The sequence below is a fragment of the Vitis vinifera genome, chromosome 12, assembly GCF_030704535.1.
Source record: "Vitis vinifera cultivar Pinot Noir 40024 chromosome 12, ASM3070453v1".
NCBI lineage: Eukaryota > Viridiplantae > Streptophyta > Magnoliopsida > Vitales > Vitaceae > Vitis > Vitis vinifera.
Window position 1 is genome coordinate 6,497,565 of NC_081816.1, and position 21,134 is coordinate 6,518,698.

The window sequence follows — 21,134 nt, forward strand, 5'->3', positions numbered from 1 at the left end:
TTTTTTTTAAATAACCAAGAATCATACCCGTGGTTGCATTTGGTGTTGTTACTCTCACCTAATCGGAAGGCTCACTGACGACCTGAAGTGAAGCCTCTGAGGACATTTTTATTTGTTTTCCTTTTGTGCTTTGTTTCTATGAATTCTTCTTTTCTGTGGCCACTATTTATGTCTGGACCTAGTTCAAAGCAAAAGCGGAGAGAAAGTAGATCCCAGGTTTGGCCATGCACTCTTATAGGGACCTAACATGGTGGGAATGGACCAAGATTGGGTGAAAAAGTTCTGCTATGAGGTTTAAGAGAGGCTCCATAGCCCCACTGGGAATTTGTTGATATCCTATTTGTGTGTAGAAGAGATGCTATGTGGGGGTCTCCTTATTGGCTGTCTTCGTTATCAAGCACCTACCAGCCAAGGCTATTGTAGAATATACCAAGAAATGCAAAGCAAATGAACAAGGCTCACCTGGTTAGAAATTAAAAGGCCCGTCTCTATTATTGGGTATGGTGGGAAGGCCATCGTTCACTACAAAGAGATCGTAGTGGTCAACAAGAATCAGAGGTTAGACCTGAACTTTGCCGTTCCATTCGAAGCAAAGAGCATGTTGACAGAAACAGAAGTAATGGCTCAGACTGGATTTCTGATATTCTTTGATGAAGAGTTGGCAGGAGTCTTGTCCATAGTTGATCCATTGAAGCCTGGTGTTCAGGACTTTTGATCTATCCTCAAACCCATCACTCATATCTGGAATCCATCAAACTCATTATCATACCTTCCCCTTGAACCCCATTCATACCCATTTCACTGCTCGAGCTACCTCTACTCTTATGTCTCTATCATATCACCATACTTTCTCTCTCTACCCACCATACCTATCTTCAACTTCCGTCATCATACCTCCTTATCCCACTTCATTCCCCACTACTGGTTCCATCAACCCATAGCCCGTCTCTTGCACCTTGCACATCTCCAAAATCCATCCATAGGCTACATGGAGGTTCTAGATTCACTCACCCACGTGCATGGGGACCATGCAAACCTGGTCATCATCCCTATACCCATTTCCCATCATCCCTATACTCAATTCTCTCTCTAAACCTCTCCCTCATCCATACCCATTTTGTTGTTCCCATGCATGCAATCTCATAATACCAGAGGTGGTCTTCCACCTTGTAGCTCGTCCAGATAGTGAGTGCATAAGGGAACCCTGGTTTGTGACCACCCCACTGCCTAAAAAGTGCAAATATATCAGTATTGGGCGCGACTGTTTCCGGTAAAAGCTTATAAGTGGGTCCAAGCTAGAGAAATTGGCACACGTGAGATGGCAGTTGCTGCAAGAGACATGGCGAATTCAATATCTATCGGTTAAGGGGCAACCTAAATATTTTCGGTTGAGGGGGACTGTTGTGCCTTGGTCAAAACACTTCTAGACATACTGGTGGAAAGAAGCATTGGCAGTGATGAGCTCATCGGAGAAGACAAAAGTTGAAGATCTGGTGATGAGCTTCTTTAAGGATCCGGTGACATCACCAACGATGAACCTAATGATGCATATCACGGCCAAGGATGACATATGGGGCAGCTACATTAAGGAACATCCTGATGCTGAAAAGAAGCCGCTGGTTCCGGAGGAAGAATTTGCTAAGTGGAGTTAATCAGAACTGAGCACCAACCTATGCACAGCATCATTGAACCTAGCGCGAGCTCTAGAAGGGAGGGCTTCAGGTGGAGCAATTGCCGCAATGAAACTGCCAGCATCAGCATCTCACCAACTCCAAGATGCCATCATTTAATAACGTTTTCAACCACTTCATCCCTATGAACCTACGTCACCATTGTCTTCATTCTCCTTTACTCCCCTTGTGTTTCTTTGCGCTCCGTTCTTTCTATGTGAACACTGATTTTCTGGCAGCATGTTATAGTACGTCATAGAGGTGATCAAAGCAATTGCCAGGCCAGGGTTAGCAACAGCGGAAAGTGCTGCCATAGGAGCCAACCAAAATAGCTACAGTTATAATCAACTCATTTCATCTGCAGGGAAGATATTTAATCTGGTATATAATGGTGACATAGAACCTACTTATGGCATGAGCAACGCAGATATTCAAGAAATGGACATCTTGGTGGTGTTCAAATAGGAATTGTGGCTAAACCTTCAGTTGAGTTTGTTGTTGGAATATTAAGAATTTGGTTTAGTAGAGGTGTTGCGGATCCGTTTGCGTTTAGCTATCCAGAAGCTGAGTTCTTACATGTGATGAATGATGCAGATGTGTCCATGATTTTGAGTACAGAAGATTATCACATGATTTTGATATATTCTGGAACAATCACATGTGCGGTTGAGAAGGTGGCAGGCTCGATAGCAGAGGATATAATTGTCACCTATATGAGAAAGTCAAATGAGCCAAATAGAGTTTGAAGCAGCTGGTCATCTAAACAAGGCATTCACGAATATGGCACCCTTGAGGGGTCTCATTCTGCAGTAGAGTCATCATGTGATTAGAAGGCCTTTCGGTTTAGTAACAGTAATTGTGACGTGGTGGAAGGGAAAATATGAAAGATCCGTTTCAAATGGTGGAGCCCACGCCTCGGCCAAGCATCATTCCTCCCTGGGTCCACCTCTGCATACTCTCAACTTGAAGATGGTTTCTTGAACCCTGATTGGTACATTTTTTTTGGAAATTTCGGTTTTTGAACAATTTCAAATCTCCCAGATTTTTCATCCTTCCCATTTTTAAGTTTTCAAAAATCCACTTTCAATAAAGTTTTGTTGCCATTTTTCTTTCTAGCAAATAATTTTCCCAATTCCATGATTTTAAAACGTTTCAAAATAAGCAAGAATTAATTTCGTAATTTCGAATACTGGAATTTATGGAATTAATTCATGCTAAAATAAATGGGCTTTGGTGGGGGCCCTACATATGAGACTTCATGATTGATTGATTGATTGATTGATTTAATTGCCATGAATGATGGATTTTATTATGCTCTGTGACGTATCTCGTGATTGTTATTATGCACTAACCTCCTCTCTTGATAGCGCATGGTGGCCCGTTGGTCAGGTACACACCTATTCTCACTCTCGTCACTCTATATACATGTATTGATTCCCATATGTGCATGATCAATTCGGGTATTCATTGATTTCTTTATTAGATATCACGTCAGCTTCATTCTATTAGTAGAGACCCGACTTTAGGGACTTAGAGGGGTGCTACGGTCTTTACCGTACCTTCCCGATAAGTAACCTGACCCCCAAACTCGATCCGGTTTTTCGTAGATCACCTTTTCCAAAATAAGGAGTCACACTTAGGGTTTTTCTTTCTTATTTTGTTTACCCTTTAAAAATAAAACAAAAATAAGTGGCGACTCCAAGTCATTTTTCTTAATCAATAAAAATCGAGCTCGCCATCGAGTGGGAAACGCATTGAGCCGAAATGCGGGGTCCACAATAGGATTTTAATTTTCTTTTATCCTTTTTTTCTTCTATTTTTTATTTTATTTTATTTCTCTCAATTTTTATTTTTTTTAAAAAAACATAAGAAAATGATAGAAGTTTAGCTTCATTTTACTTAGAAAACTATGATAAAAGTTGAAAAAAGTGGTTGCTCATGAATTTAATTTGAGTCTGTTTAATAATTGTTTTTGAAAACTGTTCTCTAATAATTTGTACAAATAAAGTTTGTTTAGAAGCTTAAAATGTTTTTAATAATTTTAAAAATATTTTTTTATGTTTAGCGTTTTAATTTTAATCATTCTACATTTTTTTATAATTATTTTTTAAAATAGTCAATAAAAAACAAGTGAAAATAATATAATACAACTAAAATGATGTTTCCTAAAACCACCTTACTTTTAGAAATCAGAAAATAACTTTTAGTTCTTAAACGAACTTTTTGGGTTTTTTTGTTTTAAAGAACAAAAAATTATCCTAAAAAAAGTCCCAAAACCAACCATTTATTACTCAACTTTTACATAAATAATAAAATAGGGAAAAGTTTTGTAAATATTCATTTTTTTCTTTTTATTTTTTCTATGACATAATATTTTTATTACAAAACGTTAATTGAAAATCCATTTCCCAATTAAGATTATGGATGAATATTAATCATCTAATCATTTCTGTAAAATGCCAGTACAGCGTTTTAAATACGTCTGTGGGATGAGTCAAACGGCGCCGTTTAAGCGCAGTAATGAGTCGATGACTATACTATAAAATAAGGGTGCGTTTGGGAGAAGGTAGGCGTCCCACGGTTTTAGTATCTCTGCTGCTCGTCCCCTGAAACTAAAGTCAACAAGAGGGAAGAAGCAGAAGAAGAAGAAGATGAATCAATGATGGCAGCAGAATCAATGATGGCAAAACTCTACCCCTGGCACCAAGTTGCTGCTGTCTCTGGTAAACCCACAATTTATCTTTCCTTCTCTGTCTGTATTCATATGCGTGAATGAATCTGAAGAAGGGCATTTGTGAAAATCATTGAAACAGGAGCTGTAGGTATTGGGTTGGGTGCCTTTGGTGCCCATGTCTTCAAGCCCCAAAACCCTATTTACAAAGAGGTATGTTTTTATCCTTTTAATTTTTAACTGTAATCCCTGTGTTTGGCTGCTCAGAAAACGGAGGAAAGGAGGCTAAATTTTGAGCCTTACCCATCTCAATTAGGCTCATTTTATGTCAGTATGTTAATGGAAAATTTATAATTCAAAACTCTGGTTCATTTCTTTTTCCTCTGTGACCAAACGAAGGCCATATCATTTCAATCCATTGAAGTTAGTATACATATTTTATATTAATTTGATGATCCCTTTTTGTGGATAAAATGAAGGTTTGGAAAACGGCATCCTTATACCATTTGGTTCATACGGCAGCTTTGCTTGCTACCCCTGTTACCAAGCATCCCAATATTGTGAGTTCCCCCTGTCAATTTATTCCCAAATTCCCTTTAGTTTCAAGTTTATATTTTGTGAATTCTGTGATGGGTGTGGATCATAATTTATCAATTATTAAGAGTTCTTTTTCATGTATCTTGTTGTAGTTTGGAGGTCTTGTGACAGCTGGAATTCTCGCATTTTCAGGATCGTAAGCACAGTTTTCTCTTCTTAGATATGTATGATGTTAATTCAATTGTACTGCATCCATTGAAAAGAATTTGAGATTTTAAAGTCCAGTCACAAAACTGGGTGGTAGAAAATGCTTGGTCTGATATCTGCCGAGTTTGCTAGTCAAATGAAGCTGAAAATCATGATGAGAAAGATTTTATGCATTCTGCAATTGGTTTAAGGGTCACAAACAGTGGAGGTAGAAACCAAGGGATGATTTAAATCGTAAAAGTGGCACATTAACTTGGTAATTGAGATGAGAATGCTTAACATCTCTTCTGGGACTGACCAATCTGTTTGTACCCTTTATGAGCCTTCATAGGTAAACAAACTTCAACTGAATTGATGTTTTGTTTTCACTCTTGTATAAACCAGCATGAAATTTCACAGACTGATTCATGTCTGTAGTGAGCAGAGTTCGATCTGGAGTAAACATAGGTCTTTGTCACAGAATGATGATACCATAGTTTAACCATCCAATCAGAGACTTCTGTCAATTGAAAATTTTAAAGTTCATTACTCTTTTAATGTGGAATGGTTTATCTGCATTCTGCAATGAAATTTGCATCATAGGTACTGGTTAATTCAATATTCAATTAAATTCTTGGTAATGATATTGAAGATCAGAGCACTAACTTTGTTGTCTGTCCTGCTAAATGTGTTTGGGGTTTCACTAGAGGGAGAGGTAAAATGTTCCTTCCAACCAAGGAGAGGGGGTTTTGTACAATGGATGATTGCAATGAAAGCCATCAATGAAATAAGATGTCATGCTGTCCTGGAAAATTCACCAATATTTTATGAAAACTATGGTGTCTTTCTCTGTGTGGCCAAGGTAACCGCTCAAGTATGCCCACAGGAATTGGTAATGACTTACCAGCCTAGGCGAATAGTTGTTATAATCATACTGGATTGAGTCAAGTAGCAGGTTGGTTAGATTTATTTTCAAGCTCACTTTGGCTTGGTCAGACCCGATATTGGATATATACATAGGGCTGACATATGAAATTCTTGTGTAAATTTTTTTTGTTTACTTCTTTGGTTAAAAGATATACTTGGATGTAGCAACAGACCCAACCTTTTCTTTGATTACAATTTCACTGACTGTTGGAGCTAAGCTGTTATTGGGGAATGTTTCATGGAAATATCTGCTTTCTAGAAACAATTTCCTCTTATCCAATGAAATTTATGTGAATAAAATTGAATCTTGATGGAAACACTAGGATTTTGCAGGTGTTACACTGTGGCATATTTTGAAGACAGAAAGTACAGTTTCTTGGCACCATTCGGCGGCCTTGCGTTTATTGCCGCTTGGGGGAGCTTGCTTTTCTAAGGATTTCAACTTCCTCATACAGTGGTACAAATTCTGGTTTCTGGGTTGTGAATTCAATAAGACAACTATGGTGGGATCTTGGGGAATTGTACCAAGAATGCTTGTATTTTTCGGATTTGAGATTTGAACAGTTGCTGGAATTTCTTGTCATGCATCTCTTGTAAGAGTGTTCTTGTCATTACAAGCTACTTCTCCTGTTTGTATACAATAATCTTCTCAAAGATGTAGATGGAATATTTCAAAATCTAAGTTTATACCATACTTTTGTGAAGTTCTCCATTGTCTTCTGATGCATTTGGAAAGAATGTAGGATGAGTAATCTTATAGGGCTGATGGGCTAAGCAAAATGATCTTACTTCTATTGCTAGTATCATATCCATAAAATCTTTGATAAGGCTTCTGAGCTTGAAAATTTTGTACTGAAGTATGAAAATGCTTTCTCAACTAACATCATTTATCCACTCACCTATTCAAAAAATTTTAGAATAATATATGAAAATAATATAAGTAAAATGATGTAATATCTTTAAAATTATAAAAAAAATTATATAATAAAATCAAATAATAAACTTTTTCTTTCATTTTCAATATATATTTTCACATGAATATCGTATGTATTTTATTTTATAAAAATTTAAAATACTACATTTATCCATAATTCAATTTGATGATATAAAATAAAATAAAAATGAGTATTATTTTGTTTTTTCTCTTTGATATTATCAAATTAAATACAACATGAGTTTGATCTCAATTAGGTTCGATCACCATCCAAACATCAAATCAAATTGACAACTTTTCCAATTCAACGATGGATCGATTCTAAAAACATTTATAAATACCGATATATAATTCTTACCAAACAATATTTTGTTTCTTTTACACACTTTTGTGAGATGAGGTGTACTTCAATGTTGTCTAATTTTGAAGGTTGAGCAAGGAGGGTTCATTTAAGGTTTAAAGGTTGGGGGTAGATGGGGAGAAGGTTGCCAAATCTCCCACCTCCTATTTGTGAATGATACTCTTCTTTTTTGCGAGATAAACTTGATCAACTAAGATGTTGGAGGTGAATTGTAATCGGCTTTGAGGTTGCGTCTGGTCAAAAAGTTATCTGCAAAAAAAGTGAGCTCATTCCAATGGGGAAAGTGAATGAAGTTTCTTTGCTGGATTATAAGGGGGCTTCCAACTACTTATCTTGGTCCGTCCTGGGGAGCGCCTCATAAGTCTTGTATTATGTGGGATGTTCTCGAGGTAAGATTCGGTAGGAGATTGGCCTTTTGGAAGAAGTGGTATTTTTCAAAGGGAGGTAGTTTGGTTCCTATAAAAAGTACTTTCTTCAACATGCCAATTTATTTTATGTCCCTTTTTACTATTCCTAAGAAAGTGAGAATTAGATTAGAAAATGTGTAAAGAGATTTTTTGTGGGGAATCTTTAAGAAGGTAGTAAGGTGCACCTAGAGAGTTGGTCTAAGGTTTATAAGGATAAAAAAGCTCAAAGGTTTGGGTATTAGAAGATTGAAGGTTCTTAATGGAGCCTAACTTGGCAAATGGTTGTGAAGGTTTGCCCTTGAGAGGGAGAGTTGGTGGTGGAAGATTATTCAAGGGAAATTTGGGGAAATGGTTGGGGGTGGAATATTTGCAAGGTAAGGGGAAATTTTTTGATGTAGTGAGTGATAGGCTCTGGTTGTTCGTTGTTCAAGAATTCTTGTTTAGGCAGTTTATACCATCCATACATAGTGTTTTGATCTAAGATTTCAATTCTTCCATGTTTTAGCAGTAGCATATTGTTCCATGGAGCTAAGGTCCAAAGTATGGAAGAAACAAGTGTTTCCACGACTCTACCACAAAGTCAATTCTATTCCACTTAATCCCTATTTCACGGCCACATATCTTTTCGGCCAAGGAATGAGAAATCTTTCTCCTATTACATGAATCCAATTTTCATTTCATCCGGGAAAAACCATCTTTTTCTCAACAATGTCATTTGATCCAATAGCCTTGCGTTAGATAGGAACAGATTTGATAAATACTGATAACTCTTAGATGGAGTATTAAGTAATAGTTCGAGTAAGTCTTGAATGGGCTCCTCGAAAGCTTGATGTAAATAAACGAATTTTTGTTCTACGTCTACGAGCTATATATCTTCGTCTAGTTTTGGTCATTGAATAAATGAAATTTTGATGAATAACTAATTGATTTCCTTTTTTTCAGTTATCCTTGAACCCTTTCTTGGTCTATTAATAACAAAGCGGATTCTTCCAATGTATAAAATAAAAATTCCAATGGCTTTTGCTACTATAACCTTCCCGACCATGATTTTTTTTTTTTTTTCTATGCATTTCACATCGAAATAAGAAATAGTACTGATACTAGGTATAAAAAACATAGTAAATTAAATAAAAAAGTAGTAAATTTGAAATTAAATGGATAAAGAAATAGTGGGTTCCATAGTTCAAGTGTGTGGAAAGGCATTAGTATAGCTATTTGTGTTAATGATGGTAGGCGGCCAAGATTTTGATGGGAAAGTTGAGTGGGGGAGAGTTGTGTGAAAGTATCATCTCCTTTGTTGTGCAGTTTAGCCTTTCATAGGAATGCTATAGTTGTAGACTTGTGGGATAGGGGTAGAGGAGATCAATGTTGGTGTAATTAAGAACACCTTTCATGATTGAGAGTTGGAGAGGGTATCCTATTTTTTTAGAGCTTATTTATACAACAAAAATGCAACAATTAGGAGAAGATATCTTAGTTTGGAAGTAGGATAGGAAAGGAAACTTCAACGTCAAATCGTACTACAGTTCTTTGTGTGTTGATACTAGAGTGAAGTCCCCAACTAAGGAAATTTGGGGCACTCGAGCTCCTTTGTGCTCACTTTTTTTCTTAGGAAGCAGTATGAGAGAAGATTTTAATTACAAACATGTTAACGAAGAGGGGGTAATCGATGGTTAATAGATGCAGTCTATGTAAAGAGAGCGAAGAGTTTGTTGATTTATTGTACAACTACAAAGTTGTTATGGATGTTCCTCTTAGCAAGCTTTGGGATGAAATGGGTGTTTCCAAAGACTATGAGAAATTTGCTCCTCAAATGGAAGGAAGGTTAAGGGAATGGATAAGAAGAGACACCATGTTCGGTGAATGGCTCCCTTGTGTTTGTTCTAGTGTATATGGCAAGATGTTATTGTTGAATCTTTAAGGGTGAAGAGCTCTCAGATCAAAGGTTAAAGGAGAACTTCACTAGAACCCTCTTATAGTGGGTTCAAATACTTCATTAGATTTGGGAAACTTCTCAGTGTTTGACATTTTGGGTAGTCTTAGCTGCAGGTAGATTAGGTTTTGTGGCTGTTTTTTCTTAGATACTTGTCAGTATTCTTTGATAGGTTTTTTTGTGTACACTACATATATACATATGGTGCACCCCATTTTCTTGGCCCTCTTTAATAGAATCCTCTGTTTGCTTATAAAAAAAAAGGATTTTATTTTCATTCTGGCTTTGGCTTGGACACACCAGATATTGGATATATATACAGAGGGCTTACATATAAATTCTTGTGTAAATTTTTGTTCTTTGTTGACTTTTATGGTTAAAAGAGACACATGTATGCACAACTGGTGTAGTCATGCTGTTACTTGAGAATTTCTCATGGAAATCTCTGCTTTGAGGAAACAATTTTCCCTCGTCCATATGAAATTTATGGGAACAAAGGTGAATCTTGATTGAAGCACAGGGATTTTACAGGTGTTTTGCTGTGGCATATCTTGAAGATAGAAAGTTGGCTCCCTTAGTACCAGTTGGGGGACCTTGCTTTTCTAAGATTTCAACTTCCTCACACAATGACAGAATTCCTGGTTACAGGGTTTGTAAATTCAATAATAAGGCAACTTTGGTGAGATCCTGGGGAATTGTACCAAGAAAGCTTGTATTTCTTGGATTTGAACAGTTGTTAGAACAACTTGGCATGCAACTCTTTTCAGAGTTCTTGTCATTACAAGCTACTTCTCCTGTTTCTATACAATAATCTTCTCAAAGGTATAGATGGAAGATTTCAAATTCTGAGTTTATACTATATTTTTGTGGAGTTATCCACTGTCTTCTGAGTTCTGATGCATTTGAAAAGAAAGTAGGATGGCTGATCTGAGTTGCCCAATTTAGAACCAGTCGATCTCATAACAATGAGGAAAAAGCATTCATGAATTCCAGCAAAAGCTTTTCAGTACTTATGCTTACCATGTAAAAGAATTCATTAATCCCGATAAAGAGGCCCCTAAAATTATGTCAACCAAAAAAGGTGTCTAGTTGATTAGGGCAGATGTCAGTATGGTTAGGACGAATGTCAGGATGTGTGGTAGAGACGTACATTCCTGGTTCCATTTTTGTTGCTGGTTGAATGCCCTGCATTACCTTATGCTGGTTGTGGCGGGATGCAGTCACTATCCTGAGGTTTGGGGCCTCGTGGAGAATCCAAAAGGCTTGGTTATGGTAGGTTTTTGAGTTATCCAAAAGAATTCCATAAACTTAATAAAAATCACTAACAGAAAATTAATATATATGTCGTTATAAAGAACCGTGGCAGTAACGAAATCTAATGCTAATCAAATAGTTGGGAAATGATAAAAAATCACTGGGTCCTACCAGAATCCAGATGCCTTTGATTAAATAATTAAGTGAATGAGTTCAAACGTTAAGCTTAAGACCTTATCATAGAACATTAACTTGTTCTGTTTCTGAGTATAATTTTTTTTCTGCTATAAAATGCATGAAGAATGGAGGTTGTTGCAGTAAGTACTACAAAACCCATACATGGCTAAGATTTCAGCTTCTTCACTTCTGTTGATTCTATTATTTGTCTCAGCAGCTGCATCAAGAACAAAGATATATTCCATCAACAATGAAGATGTCCATGCCACTGATGGTATTTGCAAAACAATGGTGGAGAAGCAAGGCTATGCTTGCCAAGAACACCTGGTACCACTTCAGTACTCCATAGTATATTGAATTTATCAGGTTCTGTGGCTCTTATCATGTACTGATTATCGATCAGTGATTTTGTTTTAGGTAACAACACAAGATGGTTATATTCTTAGCATGCAGAGGATTCCAAAGGGGCAATCTGGGGAGGTCCCAGATAAGCCACCAGTGCTGTTGCAGCATGGGCTCTTGATGGTTAGCAAGAATTCTGCAAATTATTGTGTTTTTGAAGGTTTTCCTTTTTGGGGGGTTATACTGATGATTAACAAAGATGCTACGAATTTTGGTCTCTGGCAGGATGGGATAACATGGATGTTGAATCCTCCAGACCAGTCTTTGGCATTTATTTTGGCAGACAATGGCTTTGATGTGTGGCTTGCCAACACCCGTGGGACTAGATATAGCCGTGGACATACAACGCTTAGTCCCAACAAATCGGTATATTTGTAGTTTGAACATGTTACTTTCATTCATTAATTGAAGGTTTTTGGTTAACTGTACAATCCTTTTCTTGTAGGCCTACTGGGATTGGTCTTGGGATCAATTAGTTGCATATGATCTTTCTGCTACATTCCAGTATGTGAGTGATCAGACAGGACAGAAGCTTCATTATGTTGGGCATTCCTTGGTGAATACCTAATTGCTACCTCTCTGTTTGTCCACAGTTCATCATGTTTTGGGATTTTGAGCATCTAATAGAAGATTCTAACACTGAAATTCTTTTCTAATTTTAGGGGACTTTGATTGCTTTAGCTGCCTTTTCTCAAGAGAAGCTGGTGAACATGTTGAGATCAGCAGCTCTGCTTAGTCCGATTGCTTATCTGAATCAGATGTCATCACTGCTTGCAAGAACAGCGGTTGACATTTTCCTAGCTGAAGTAATATAAATTTATGAGTCTTTCTTGGCTAAATGTAAACCCCATTTTTCTTTGTCATTAAACAAGTTTATTTTCCTTCTATTTTTCCATTGTTTAACAGGACTTGTACTGGTTAGGTGTCTATGAATTTGATCCAAGAGGGTGAGAAAACAAGAACAATTTTCAATTTTGTAGTACCATGCATATGCATGAAACTTTCTTCTTCCTAAAAAATAAACAGGATGCAAAATAAGGGATACTTGCACTGACATGACATATTTGGTAATAAACAGGGAGGCTGTAGCCAAACTTCTGGAAGCTATTTGTAATAAACCGGGCATCGACTGCACCGACTTGATGACATCTTTCACAGGTAGTTTCCATGTTCTAGCTTGCTTACTGATGATGAGAGAAAAGTGTATTTTTCCCATTATTTGATATATTGATTTGCATGGTTTATCACTAATTATAGGCCAGAACTGCTGCTTGAATTCTTCAAATTCAGATGTCTTTTTGGAGCATGAACCTCAATCAACAGCAACAAAGAATATGATCCATATAGCTCAGAGTAAGTCTCTTTGAATTCCTTGCAGACTCTGATGGTTTAGCCAATTTGACCAAAAAATGAAAAACCAAAATTCTGTAGAAGCAATGAAGGTAGATCTTCCGAGGATGAATTTTTTCACTGCAATACATTATATTCATAAAATGTTTTCGGGTTGCTTTTGTACTGTCACATTTTACTGAATCAGATACTAAAATTACAAAACCCCATGTAAATGGAAAAACACAAAAAAGACTCGTTCTTCTTGTATTTTGATGGGCTTTGCTGCTTTCATAGTGGTTAGGAATGGAAACATAGCGATGTTCGATTATGATGACAAAGATAAGAACATGGAACATTATGGGCAGCCGACACCTCCCGCATACAACATGACGAACATCCCAAATGACCTTCCTCTTTTCCTCAGTTACGGAGGGAAGGACATGCTTTCCGACGTGAATGATGTGCAGGTCTTGCTAGACAGTCTCAAAGACCATGATGGCGATAAGCTGGTGGTGCAGTTCAGAGAGGATTATGCTCATGCTGATTTTGTTATGGCAGTGAATGCAAAGCAAGCTGTGTATGATCCTCTCATGGCCTTCTTCAAGCTCCAGTGAGAACATTGGTTCTAGGCGCACAACCGAGTGAGAGCAAGCCCTTTGTTGATCTGTAATCTATGATCAGAATTTTTGTATCTGATCATTGTGTAATCTAGAATTCACTTAGAATGAACCCTTCAATTGTTTCTCTTTTAAGAACCTTCTCTCCGTCCCAATCATAAAAAAACAAAGATTATCCTGTTCAAACTTCATCTTCACTGATGAATTTGTCATTTCTTGTTTAATTTTGTTTGTTTAAATGTCTGATCATTGATGGGGCAGGTTGAGCATGCTTTCTATTACAATTCATGATAGAATTAGGCAAGGTGAATTGCAGGAACGGCGACAAACAACTGAATTTTTGTGAATCATGTTTTTCGGCTTCTTCATGATCTGCTATGAACAAGTAGGAACAAGAGATGAAGATCATGAGCTTAATTCCATTTCATTTTTTCCTTTTAGCCAATTGTGAGTTCCACTAGCTTTGACTTATATTCTATACCAAACATGATATCAGAAACAACCCCATGAAAGAAAATTTACAACATCTGTACCTATCTCTCAAATATAGATGTTTGGCCTAAACGAAAAATGATTCTGGGCTGTAATATGAGCTGCTACAACAGGACTAACATTACCATCAATATCCTTTCTGCAGTGACCCCCTTTCCCTTCTGACGAGTGGAAGAGCTCGTCACAGCGAACAGCATGAGGAGGTGGGATCAAAGTTGATTTATCAGAGCTCTTACCATACTTTGTGAGCTTCTCCACTTTCTTAGGCTTCTCTGCTGGATTCTCCATGATCCTTGTCTCTCTATTTGTGCAAGTCTCCAATGATATTGTTCTCTCTCTCTCCCTCTCCCTTTCATATATATGGGAATGCAGGGGGCAATGCAAGAAGGGTTGATATCACATGGAATATGTGGGGTTTGCGGTTTAGAATTGAAGGGAGCTGGATGATAACTGAAGAGAGAGGCTTGTCCTTTACTTGCTTTTTAGCCTGAGATTGGGGATGTTGAAAAGCAGTTTGGCTGTGTATACATTATATTATGAATAGATGAAAAGAGACAAAGGCAAAACTGAAAGCACGAAGCATGGAACAAGTTCAGGTTCCAAACGTAATTCAGCCGTTACCTTGAACCCGGAACGCGGAAAGAATTTAAAAATGAAAATAATGCCATTGATGTATGAGTATGACATGCATATATATGAGAGTTGTCCTCTCTTTCCATTCGAAATTCTAACACTTGGGCTATGTTTGGCTTGCAAGGTATGAAATCATTAGATCGAACTGCCGAATCGAAAAAATTGGATGCTTAAACCATTCATAGAGTACGTTGGACTAAACTAACATTGAATAAATCAACAAATAAGAATATTTGTCAATTTGGAAATTGTCTACTTGAAACTGTCCCTTGACCCATACCCTTTTAGGGGTATTTTAGTAATAGGTTAATCATACTGTTACATTATATTGATAATTCAATCAAACCATTCAATAGGTAAGAGCAACGAGCGATGTATATAAAGGATAGGGATGTTAAGTGTTTACTAAGAATTCTTCGTTGAAGATGAATAATTTGGAATGAAATTTCAAAGATTAGTTGAGTTTGTTACTCGTTGAATGTATAGTGCGTGTGACTCTAGACATCTAATAGCATGGATCATATACTTGTTATCGACTTGGAGTTGGGTTGCCGAGGCCAAGCCCAATACGGGTTCTTCCATCCCTAGCAGGTACACGTGTTGTCAAAAATCGTCAAGAGCACAAAAAGTCCATCTCCTGAAAACTTCCCTCTGAAGCTGACGTGTAGGTCTCCAATTGGATGTAACACGTTCTTCAAGTCTTCTACTCGCCTTCCACGTATACGTGTTGTTAAGTGACCTCAAAGGCACCAAAAATCCATGTTTCGTGCTCATTTATAAAAAATCCCTACTTAAAGATGACGTGGCGAGAGTTCATTGGATACCACACGTAGCTCCCCATGCCCAAACCCCGAAGGGGTTTTTCTTCTCTGCTTCCGGGGTCTGCAACGATTTAGAGAGAGAGAAAGAGAGTGATTTAGAGAGAGAATGGCAAGATCACCACCGTTGATCACACTTCCATTTCTGACCATCTTCATAGTCGTCCAACTGTCTGCAACCGCATATGGGTTGTACGGCCCATCGTCGCCTGTGGTTCAGCTCAATCCCTCCAACTTCAAGTCCAAGGTCACCACTTGCCTTTCTTTGTTTTCTTTTTCATTCTTCGTATTCCCTGGTAAATTAACAAATTTTACCAAATATTTTGATGGAAAATCACTTTCTTTTTTAATTTATTTATTTTAAATTGTGATTTCTTTGATTGGCGCTTGCTGTTGAGGTTCTCCAGATCTGGTGATCAGCACTTGCATTTGGGTTTCATTCATAGAAGAACAAAGGAATTGTAGATTATATTGATGTGAATATTAGATCATAATCTTAAGTGTGTGGTTTAGCGCTTTGAGACCAGAACTATTTTTATTTATTTATTTTTAAATCAAAAACAAAATCTGTACACCAAAATGGTATCGGTTTTGAAGTGGGCTTTTGAACCCAGATCGGAATGGGTGAATTACAGAATGGAATGTTGTATTTATCTCAGTCAGTTGACTTTGGCACCTAAATTGATATTGCAATGCGAGGACGAGTGAATTTGTATCGAATTTTGCTTGGTAATTAAGATTTTGGGAATGGTGACAGGTTCTGAACTCAAATGGGGTTGTTTTGGTTGAGTTCTTTGCACCTTGGTGTGGCCACTGTAAAGCTTTGACACCCACATGGGAGAAGGCAGCTTCTGTTTTGAAAGGCGTTGCCACTGTGGCAGCTCTTGATGCTGATGCTAACCAGGCCCTCGCTCAGGTTTTGTCTAGTTGCTATAACTATCTCTTACCCGAATATTTGATCAGAAACTTCATATCTACTCTTGCAATTATAAATGCAATTTTTGTGACAAGAAGGTAGTTGATCAACAATGCTAGATAAAGGTAGAGAACAGTAGAATATTCGCTATCCTCTTTGTGACTAGTACTATCTTAAAATATTGTGAAGTATCTGTAATGTCTCTTACTTGTTGTGTAATTAATTCATTGGTTTTTGGTCGTATGAGCATGCACAAAAGTTAAATGGGTAACAAATAAATCTTTTATTTATCAAAAAAATAAAAGTTAAATGGGAAACTGGTACATGTTTAGAAGAAGTGAAACCATGCAACTGGATATTCTCTATTTGTTCTCTCTCTCCTTTTTTTTTCATCCTTTTTCTTCGTTAAAATTCCCCTATCATTTGGAGAGATGAAAAAATTAAGGGAAAATAAAATGAATTCATCAGGAATGATACTGTTGCCAATGTACATTATTTTCATGTAATTGTATAACCAAAGTATGGAAATGTTTCCTATGTCGAGTATTTGGGAAGCCTTCTTGTGTTATTAACTTGCTATTTGGCATGTCATGTGTCTCATTTTTTAATGTTATTTGGCTGTTAATAGGAATATGGGATAAGAGGATTTCCAACCATAAAGGTCTTTGCACCAGGGAAACCTCCGGTGGATTACCAAGGAGCTAGAGATGTCAAACCCATTGCAGAATTTGCACTCCAGCAGGTTCATTGTAATTTTAATGACTGGAACTTAAATATCCATGCTTTTCCTTTTCTGTTAATTCTTTCCTTTGATTGCATAAATTGAGATGCAATGTTACCAATAAAAAAATTTACTACATCTGCTTGCATATTCTACCTTGGAAGTTTTTCTGAAATAGATTTTATAGGGGATGATTTTTTTTACTCAAAAGATTCGTGCATATTCATTGGTTAATCAAAGGCCAAACCACCAAAATTATTCAGAAAGACATATTTAAGATTTTGGCTGCATGGTAAAATCCTGTAGTATTACTTGTATCTCATTAAAAAGAAATCTGAAAAGCATATATCAACTGCCTGTATGTTCATCTTAGAAACTTAATTGCAATAATGTGAGATGAGTTTGTATTTAGGGAATGTGCTTTAATTATAAAATGTCTTCAGTGACCATATTGGACATTTGATGAATAATTTTCCTCGATATCAGTTTTATCGTCAATGTGGAGTTAATTTATTGATTTGTTCAATAATGGGCATTTTTGTCTTTCTTGTCTATTTCATACTCATGCTAACAACTTGCACTGGATGATTAATATATGTGAAAAGGCTAAGGCTTTCAATCTTGTACAGATAAAGGCACTTCTGAAAGAGCGTTTAAGTGGAAAGGCAACTGGAGGATCAAGTGAGAAATCTGAAATCAGTTCATCAGTAGAATTGACTTCCAGCAATTTTGATGAACTGGTGCTTAAAAGTAAAGATCTTTGGATTGTCGAGTTCTTTGCACCTTGGTAAGTGCTCTTTATTGGCACTGATCTTGGTTGGTTTATCTGGTTGTTATCAATGATTTCTGGATCTCTTTTGTATAATCAATAACAGTTAATGGATTAATGTGACTGTGCATTTTATCAACCCCCATGAAATATTCTGAACTTTCTTATTTTAATGCAAGGCCCTAACATGGATTCTTTGAAATTTTGTATTTGACTTTAATATGGATATGAAGCTAATAATTTTTTTTTTTTTTTTTTGATAAGTATGAAGCTATAACACTAGAGAAAATTTAGCTTCATTTCTATGAGAAGTTCTAGGGAGCGTGCAAACTTCTTTAGGTAGAAGGTTGTGTAAATATGCAAGCTGCTAAAGCATTGAAAATACTAACTGACAGTCTCAAAATCCCTGAGTTCTCTCATCAAGCGACGGGGACCTGGCTAAAGATTCTGGTGATGTTAAAATACAAAAATATGACTGAAAATCATCAAATTAAGCAAATTTATATCCTTCAGTTTTTGATATGGAATACACATGGAATGGCAAGCACTACCGTTTGAGCATAGTTGTATGTCTGAACATGTTAGCCTGTCTAATAGAACTTCATCATTGTCAATATTTTAATTTGTGCTTTTAGTAATTGATGTCCTCCATTTCCTCCTTTTTTCTTCAAGGTGTGGACACTGTAAGAAGCTGGCTCCTGAGTGGAAGAAGGCTGCTAATAACTTGAAGGGGAAAGTGAAGCTGGGGCATGTTGACTGTGACTCAGACAAGGTAATGTGAAATGAACCCTTCTTATTTACTTTTATTTTCTTTTCTTTATTTATTGATCATCATCACAAGGGTATAAAATATAAGTGATCAATGCATGAATCTTTCTTGTACCTAGTTGCCAAGTTATCTTTTGTTTTTGGGATACCCTCTTAATGGAGGCAAACCAATTCACTAGATTGGTTTGAAGTGTTTTTCGGAGGCTTGCCTTCTGTTCATCTTATGTACCAGTATTTCTGTTTTATGGAGTTCTTTTTGACATGCCATTTATGAACTTCAGTGAAACTACTATTGTTATCAGTACCATCTCAGTTTCTCCCATTACTTTGGTCATAAGTCCACTGCTTTTTAATTGTTCTTAATGCAAATGTACCACATATCTCATACACAGTAACAGCTCTCCCACTGAGATATGAAAATAGGCTGTCTAGTTCAAATATTTGAATTTGAGCTGCATGCTTTAACCCTTAGGATGAGGTGTGAGAAACTATTGTCTATAGTGTATTGGCTGCTTTGAGTTGTTAAATATGATGGTTCTACTGTTCTAATGGAGTATGGTTACCAGTCTCTGATGAGCAGGTTTAGTGTGCAAGGATTCCCCACTATCTTGGTGTTCGGTGCTGACAAAGATACTCCAGTACCTTATGAGGGTGCAAGAACTGCCTCAGCAATTGAATCATTTGCTCTGGAGCAGCTGGAAACGAATGTTGCACCCCCTGAAGTGACTGAGCTGACTGGCCCAGTAAGCCTTTCTTCTTCCCAAAAAGTGCATTTTATGTGGATTTATTATGTGGGAAGTATAAAACCGTATGTAAAATTGCCATGTAGGATGTCATGGAGGAGAAGTGTGGCTCAGCTGCCATTTGTTTTGTTGCTTTCCTTCCTGACATTTTGGACTCCAAGGCAGAAGGAAGGAACAAATACCTTGAGATGATGTTATCAATTGCAGAGAAGTTCAAAAGGAGTCCTTACAGGCATGTGGATAAGAATTATCTAGTTCCAGTTATCATTTTGGTTTCTTTTTTTCTTTGTACTTTAACTCTCCCTGCGCTGGCAACCTTCTCTCTCACCATCATATATGCATCAAAGGCTTTGAAGAATGCTTTTGGGTTGGAAAATTTTAACTGAGTGAAAATTTCATACGTTGCAGCTATGTTTGGGCAGCAGCAGGTAAGCAGGCAGATCTTGAGAAGCAGGTAGGCGTTGGGGGATACGGGTATCCAGCTTTGGTAGCCTTAAATGTTAAGAAAGGTGCATATGCTCCACTTAAGAGCGCATTTGAGTTAGACCAGATTATGTAAGTTAATTTTCCTTCTTGCTTTTTCCTTGAATGCTATTTTGCAAATGAAAAAAAAAATTGTGAACACAAGCAATTTGGTTTCTCAGAGGGTTTGTGAAGGAAGCTGGACATGGGGGAAAGGGCATTCTGCCTCTGGCAAGTACTCCTGTGGTTGTGAAGACAGAGCCTTGGGATGGTAAAGATGGGGAGATCATTGAAGAGGATGAGTTCTCCCTTGAAGAACTCATGGGGGATGATGCTACCAGTTAGGATGAGTAGTTGCCATTCTTAATGAGTTGAGCGACTACAACAGAGGAAGACTGAAAATCCAAGGCTATCACTGATTTTGATGTCATGAGAAAAGCGTTGGTGGCGCCATGAGTCATTTCTATTGTTAGTGTATTTATATATAGACCTTTTTCCTTAATGATGAAGATTTTCTTGCAATCAATGCTCTCATATTCCCCCTATTGCTCAAAATGTTGTTGGCAAACATAATTCGGTGGCAAGGGGAAGTAGTCTAACATGTCTATTAAGTTTCCATGCCTAGGCTGTTATGCAAGTGATTTTGGCACCTGAAACATATTCACTTCTCTTCATCATCCTGGATTTTCACCTCCCTTTGAACACCCTTTTCCTAGGATTTTATTCTCCATTGAATCCTTTGCCTGCTTTCCGTCTCATCCTGAATTTTGACCATTTTGCTCCTTCATGGCACACTTTCTTGCTGCAATGAACTCAAGGAACACGTTAAACCCTTTAGTAGGCTTTAACATCACTTCAAGTTAAAAAGGTTGATTAGCACTTAATCTCCCCTTTAAAATCTTGCCTTTGCTTGAAGATATTTAACAAGATTTAGCGTGAATAGCTTCTTCCAACCTCCCTTTACTAATAAAAAGAGCACAACTTTAAAAGCACGGCTCTTCTCTCAAAAATTCATCTCCAAAATGAATACATAAATGCTTAGGAAGGCATTCCAAGAGAGATCAGATATGATGATAGATGATTGGATTGTACGCCGTTGCCAAATTTAAGCACGGCCACTGATAACTATCTTGCTTTTAGATTTAAGTTCTTTTCATACTGAGCTCTAGCCTCAGACTTGCAAATTATCAAAATTTGTTATCAATGAATTACACTCAAAGATAAGAATCAAATTAATCATAATACGCATCAAATGTTCATAATTGAAGATGTATTGGAGAAATCTATCCACAATAGATAAAAATGAAGGCAGAGGATTATGGAAGAGATCGCTTTTACCCATTAGATCCTCCAGCAGATAAAGTATAAACCAATTACTAATCAGAGTGTGTCACTTCCCACACC

General features: G+C 37.1%; 3 protein-coding genes across 4 annotated transcripts; all 3 read left to right on the forward strand.

Moving 5' to 3' along the window:
- The first annotated feature begins 4,160 nt into the window (after positions 1–4,160).
- Positions 4,161–6,695, forward strand: LOC100248237 (uncharacterized). Of its 2 annotated transcripts, none has more exons than XM_002276253.5 (5): positions 4,161–4,393; positions 4,484–4,554; positions 4,821–4,901; positions 5,031–5,074; positions 6,325–6,695. In XM_002276253.5, exons 1-5 carry the CDS (start codon positions 4,330–4,332, stop codon positions 6,422–6,424), a joined length of 360 nt encoding a protein of 119 aa, XP_002276289.1. In that variant the 5' UTR covers positions 4,161–4,329; the 3' UTR covers positions 6,425–6,695. The 2 variants fall into 2 exon arrangements, with proteins under 2 accessions (XP_002276289.1, XP_010657249.1); XM_010658947.3 differs by having other exon boundaries at positions 4,218–4,393; positions 6,315–6,695.
- Positions 6,696–8,745: 2,050 nt separating this feature from the next.
- Positions 8,746–13,665, forward strand: LOC100251635 (triacylglycerol lipase 2). The gene is made up of 9 exons (XM_002271716.4): positions 8,746–11,384; positions 11,475–11,582; positions 11,685–11,825; positions 11,905–12,015; positions 12,122–12,265; positions 12,366–12,406; positions 12,538–12,617; positions 12,717–12,812; positions 13,086–13,665. The coding sequence occupies exons 1-9, from the start codon at positions 11,220–11,222 to the stop codon at positions 13,403–13,405; spliced, it is 1,206 nt and encodes a 401-aa protein (XP_002271752.1). The 5' UTR covers positions 8,746–11,219; the 3' UTR covers positions 13,406–13,665.
- Positions 13,666–15,311: 1,646 nt separating this feature from the next.
- On the forward strand, positions 15,312–20,256 carry LOC100243120 (protein disulfide isomerase-like 2-3). Its single transcript, XM_002276484.5, has 9 exons — positions 15,312–15,598; positions 16,109–16,267; positions 16,896–17,009; positions 17,618–17,775; positions 18,430–18,529; positions 19,092–19,268; positions 19,355–19,500; positions 19,677–19,823; positions 19,913–20,256. Exons 1-9 carry the CDS (start codon positions 15,461–15,463, stop codon positions 20,073–20,075), a joined length of 1,302 nt encoding a protein of 433 aa, XP_002276520.1. The 5' UTR covers positions 15,312–15,460; the 3' UTR covers positions 20,076–20,256.
- Positions 20,257–21,134: the final 878 nt, after the last annotated feature.

Excerpts from the sequence above, each read along its gene's own strand:
- LOC100248237 (XM_002276253.5), top strand. The coding sequence starts at position 4,330 with ATGATGGCAGCAGAATCAATGATGGCAAAACTCTACCCCTGGCACCAA. Across the intron at positions 4,555-4,820 it reads AAAACCCTATTTACAAAGAG|GTTTGGAAAACGGCATCCTT; the intron begins GTATGTTTTTAT and ends GATAAAATGAAG. Across the intron at positions 4,902-5,030 it reads TTACCAAGCATCCCAATATT|TTTGGAGGTCTTGTGACAGC; the intron begins GTGAGTTCCCCC and ends ATCTTGTTGTAG.
- LOC100251635 (XM_002271716.4), top strand. The coding sequence starts at position 11,220 with ATGGCTAAGATTTCAGCTTCTTCACTTCTGTTGATTCTATTATTTGTC. Across the intron at positions 12,016-12,121 it reads ATTATGTTGGGCATTCCTTG|GGGACTTTGATTGCTTTAGC; the intron begins GTGAATACCTAA and ends TTCTAATTTTAG. Across the intron at positions 12,813-13,085 it reads TATGATCCATATAGCTCAGA|TGGTTAGGAATGGAAACATA; the intron begins GTAAGTCTCTTT and ends CTGCTTTCATAG.
- LOC100243120 (XM_002276484.5), top strand. The coding sequence starts at position 15,461 with ATGGCAAGATCACCACCGTTGATCACACTTCCATTTCTGACCATCTTC. Across the intron at positions 16,268-16,895 it reads CTAACCAGGCCCTCGCTCAG|GAATATGGGATAAGAGGATT; the intron begins GTTTTGTCTAGT and ends GGCTGTTAATAG. Across the intron at positions 17,776-18,429 it reads GTCGAGTTCTTTGCACCTTG|GTGTGGACACTGTAAGAAGC; the intron begins GTAAGTGCTCTT and ends TTTTTCTTCAAG.